At 61.7% G+C, this 3236-nt stretch overlaps 2 protein-coding genes across 2 annotated transcripts in view; both read left to right on the forward strand.

Annotated features, from left to right (window-relative positions):
• Positions 1–573: 573 nt before the first annotated feature.
• EMIHUDRAFT_223385 (hypothetical protein) lies at positions 574–2034 on the forward strand (the record flags this gene model as incomplete). The annotated part of the gene is made up of 2 exons (XM_005792204.1): positions 574–1158; positions 1387–2034. The coding sequence occupies 2 exons, from the start codon at positions 574–576 to the stop codon at positions 2032–2034; spliced, it is 1233 nt and encodes a 410-aa protein (XP_005792261.1).
• A 1150-nt stretch (positions 2035–3184) lies between these two features.
• Positions 3185–3236, forward strand: part of EMIHUDRAFT_223387 (hypothetical protein) — a gene marked incomplete at both ends in the record, with an annotated part of 1934 nt that continues 1882 nt past the window's right edge. Inside the window, one exon of the mRNA XM_005792205.1 lies at positions 3185–3202. Coding sequence (XP_005792262.1) covers positions 3185–3202 — 18 coding nt within the window. The remainder of the gene's footprint in view (positions 3203–3236) is intronic.

Here is a 3236-nt window from a genome sequence, read left to right on the forward strand (position 1 = left end):
AGGCCAGGCACCATATGGAAAGGGGCAGCCAGACTATGAAAAAGAACAGATGCACAATATAATACCAAACAGTTAAATGGATATCATGATATGTATACCAGCCTGTGAGCATGCAGTAAAAGGGAATATAGAATATTTTATATTATGCAATAGATCTCAACATGTTACAGGCAATTGTAAATGTTTGCCAAGGGCATTTTTACACTAAAGCTGCCATGTACCTGAATGGAAAATACAGTCCCCCCACCCCTTTTTAACTTTAGAACTCATTAGGTTGGCCATATGTAGACAAGGCGCATAAACACTATTATAACTTCCAAAAAAAAATATATATATATATATTTTTTATACATACATACCTTATTCCATAGAGGAAATGTAGATCTGCATACTTAACACTTTTCATAATATTTTTATTTGATAGTAGAGGGAACATATTGTTAGAATTAAATAACCATGCTCACAAATATATAGACATGGCATTGGCTTTCTAAGGCTCTCCTGGACCTTATCTGCCCCTACCTGCGCGAGCTCCTCGCCGCGCGGTCGGAGCGGGCGGGGTGCGAGGTGGCGATGGAGGCTTTTGTGCGCGCGCCGAAGCACGTGCTGCGGTTCCTGCAGCCCGGCCGGCTGTGCCTCCTCGAGGACGCGTCGCGGGGCGTGAGCCTCGGCTGGGGCGTCCTGCTCGGCTGGCGCGGCACCGCCACCTCCGCGTACGTCGGCGGCGCCTCTGTGCCGCCCGAGCGGATGAGGGCGTCGGAGCTGGTGCTGGACGTGCTGCTCCCGTGCGCCGCAGGTGCGCAGGCGCTCGCGCTCGCCGGCGACGCGCCGCAGCCCGCACCGCTGCACGACCCGTCCGCCGAGGCGTGGGTGCTGCCGGTGCGCCTCTCGTGCTTGCAGCAGCTCTCGTCCGTGCGTCTCTGGCTGCCGGACGAGGTGTCCAGCCCGGAAAGCCGCCGCGGCGTGCTGCACGCCTTGCGGCAGGTCTTCGCGGAGCGGCGGCTCGCGGACGCCTCCGCGGCGCGCCAGCTCAATCTGCGCCCGCTCGAGCACCTTGGCGACAGCTCGCCGGCGTGCAAGCGGGCGATGGGCTTGCTCGACGCGGCGGTGGCGCGCGAGGCGCAACTCGACGCCGAGCTGCGCCGCCTCCCTGCTGTGGTGCTGATGGACGTCGGCGGCGAAACCGACGGCGACGGAGCGAGCGGCAGCAACGGGGCGGAAGCTAGCGGGGCTCACGTTGACGGAGCGGGGTGCGGCGGCGCGGCAAACGGGAGCGGCGGCGCCACCAACGGCTCTGGCGCAGGCCGGCCGGCTGGCGGCGCCACGCCGGCGACGCTGGTGGAGCGGGAGGAACGGCTCTCGCGCAAGCAGCTCCTCCAGCAGCAGGCGGCTGGCTTGGCGACCGAGGCGGCGGGGGTGGCGTGCGACGAGTTCGGCGAGACGGTACGCCGGATGCAGCGCGTGCTGCTGCGGCTCGGGCTCGTCGATTCGGAGCGGGTGGTGTTGCTCAAGGGGCGTGCCGCCGCCGAGGTGGACGCTTCGGACGAGGTGCTCGTGGCTGAGCTGCTCTACCGCGGTTTCTTCAACGAGCTCTCCCCCGCGGCAGCGGCGGCGGTCTGCTCGTGCCTGGTCGCGGCCGACATGGAGAAGATCAAGCGGCCACAAACGCCCCTCCCCGCGCTGCAGCCGCCCCTCGCGACCTTGCGCGAGGTGGCCACCGAGGTGGCGCGCGTCTACACGGACGCCGGCATCGCGACGGACGAGGCCGAATACGTGCAGCGGTTCGACAGCGGGATGGTCAACATGGTGCACGCGTGGTGCGAGGGCGCCACCTTTGCCGAGCTTTGCAACTCGTGCGAGCTCTTTGAGGGCTCCATCATCCGCGCTATCCGCCGGCTGAGCGAGCTGCTTGACGAGCTCAAGTCGGCCGCGAAGGCCATGGGCAACGACGAGCTGTTCAGCAAGCTCGAGGAGAGCTGTCGCCTCCTCCGACGAGACATTGTGTTCGCGTCCTCGTTGTACGTTGAAATGTAGGAACGAGGGTGGCGACACCCCATTGACGAAAAAGTTTAAGGTGTTGCTCTTGCTGCGCAAAAGGGGTCGGACTCCTCGGACACAGGGCGCAGCTCATGCTAAGAGCTAGAAGGGGAGCTAGAGAGAACGACCACCCTTTCCCGTTATTGCGTACACCAACACCACAACGAGCCAGAAAAGCTCTCTCTCTCTCCGCTGTGCGAACCACTCTTCATGAGTGTGACGCGTACGGCTTTACACACATGCTTACCGACGTATATGATAACTATATATATGTAAAAGAGCGGGGAGAATCGACACCTGAAGTGAAATGCGTGAGAAAAATCGGTGCGCGTATGTGCGGGGGGGCAGCCGGGCTCTGCCTCTGGGGTGGACCGCGCGGGGGACGAGTCCGCTGCCAGCGCGCAGCGGGGCCGGGGGGGGGAGGTGTGCGCGTGGCGCGTGCGTGTGGGGGTCCGGGGGTGTCTCGGCCCGACGAAAATGTCAAAGTGGAAATGTGACTGATGTGTCTTGTACGACCGGGATGGTGTTCTATTCACCACATGGCATGGAAATGTTTCCTTGTTGTCAGTTGTTACGTGCATGTTTGGGGGGGGCATCCAATTCCGCCTCTGGGCCGATTCAAACCCCTCGGCACACCCTCTCGATCGCTCTGGTCTCGTTCGCGCTCTCCTTTCCCTGCCACTATAGTTCGTCCATCAGAGGGGTGTCCACTACGCCGCTGCCCCCGCTCAGTCTTAGCACGAGCTTATCTTTCAGCTGCCGCTCGGTGCGTTCCCCGACCATCGTCTCGATAACTCGCTGCATCGCCTCCTCGGCTGACTCTCCCGCCGTTTGCGTCCACCAATCCTGCGTCGTGTCGACCACAATCCAGTCGCGGAGCGGTCGAGCGAAGCCAATGATACTCCGCCGTATGGGTTCTGGATAAATGACGATCGGTGCCTCGCCGAGCAGCGCTGGCACCAACGAGAAGCAGCTCTTCGATAGGATGAGCACGTCGGCTGTGGCCATGTGCGCCCACACCTCCTCCAGAGGGCCATCTAGGTGGAGCCGCTCGCCAAAGGCGGCCTCACCCCCCTCGCCCCCGTCGACGTCTGCGGTGCGGTCCCCACCTCGCCAGTGCCTCCGAAACTCCTCTCGGCGGAGGCCGATGCGGTCGGAGCTCCAGGTGCCCAAGTCCCGAACATGGCTTGAGTTGTCCC

This window comes from Emiliania huxleyi (genome assembly GCF_000372725.1).
Source record: "Emiliania huxleyi CCMP1516 unplaced genomic scaffold EMIHUscaffold_109, whole genome shotgun sequence".
NCBI classification, from domain to species: Eukaryota; Haptophyta; order Isochrysidales; family Noelaerhabdaceae; genus Emiliania; species Emiliania huxleyi.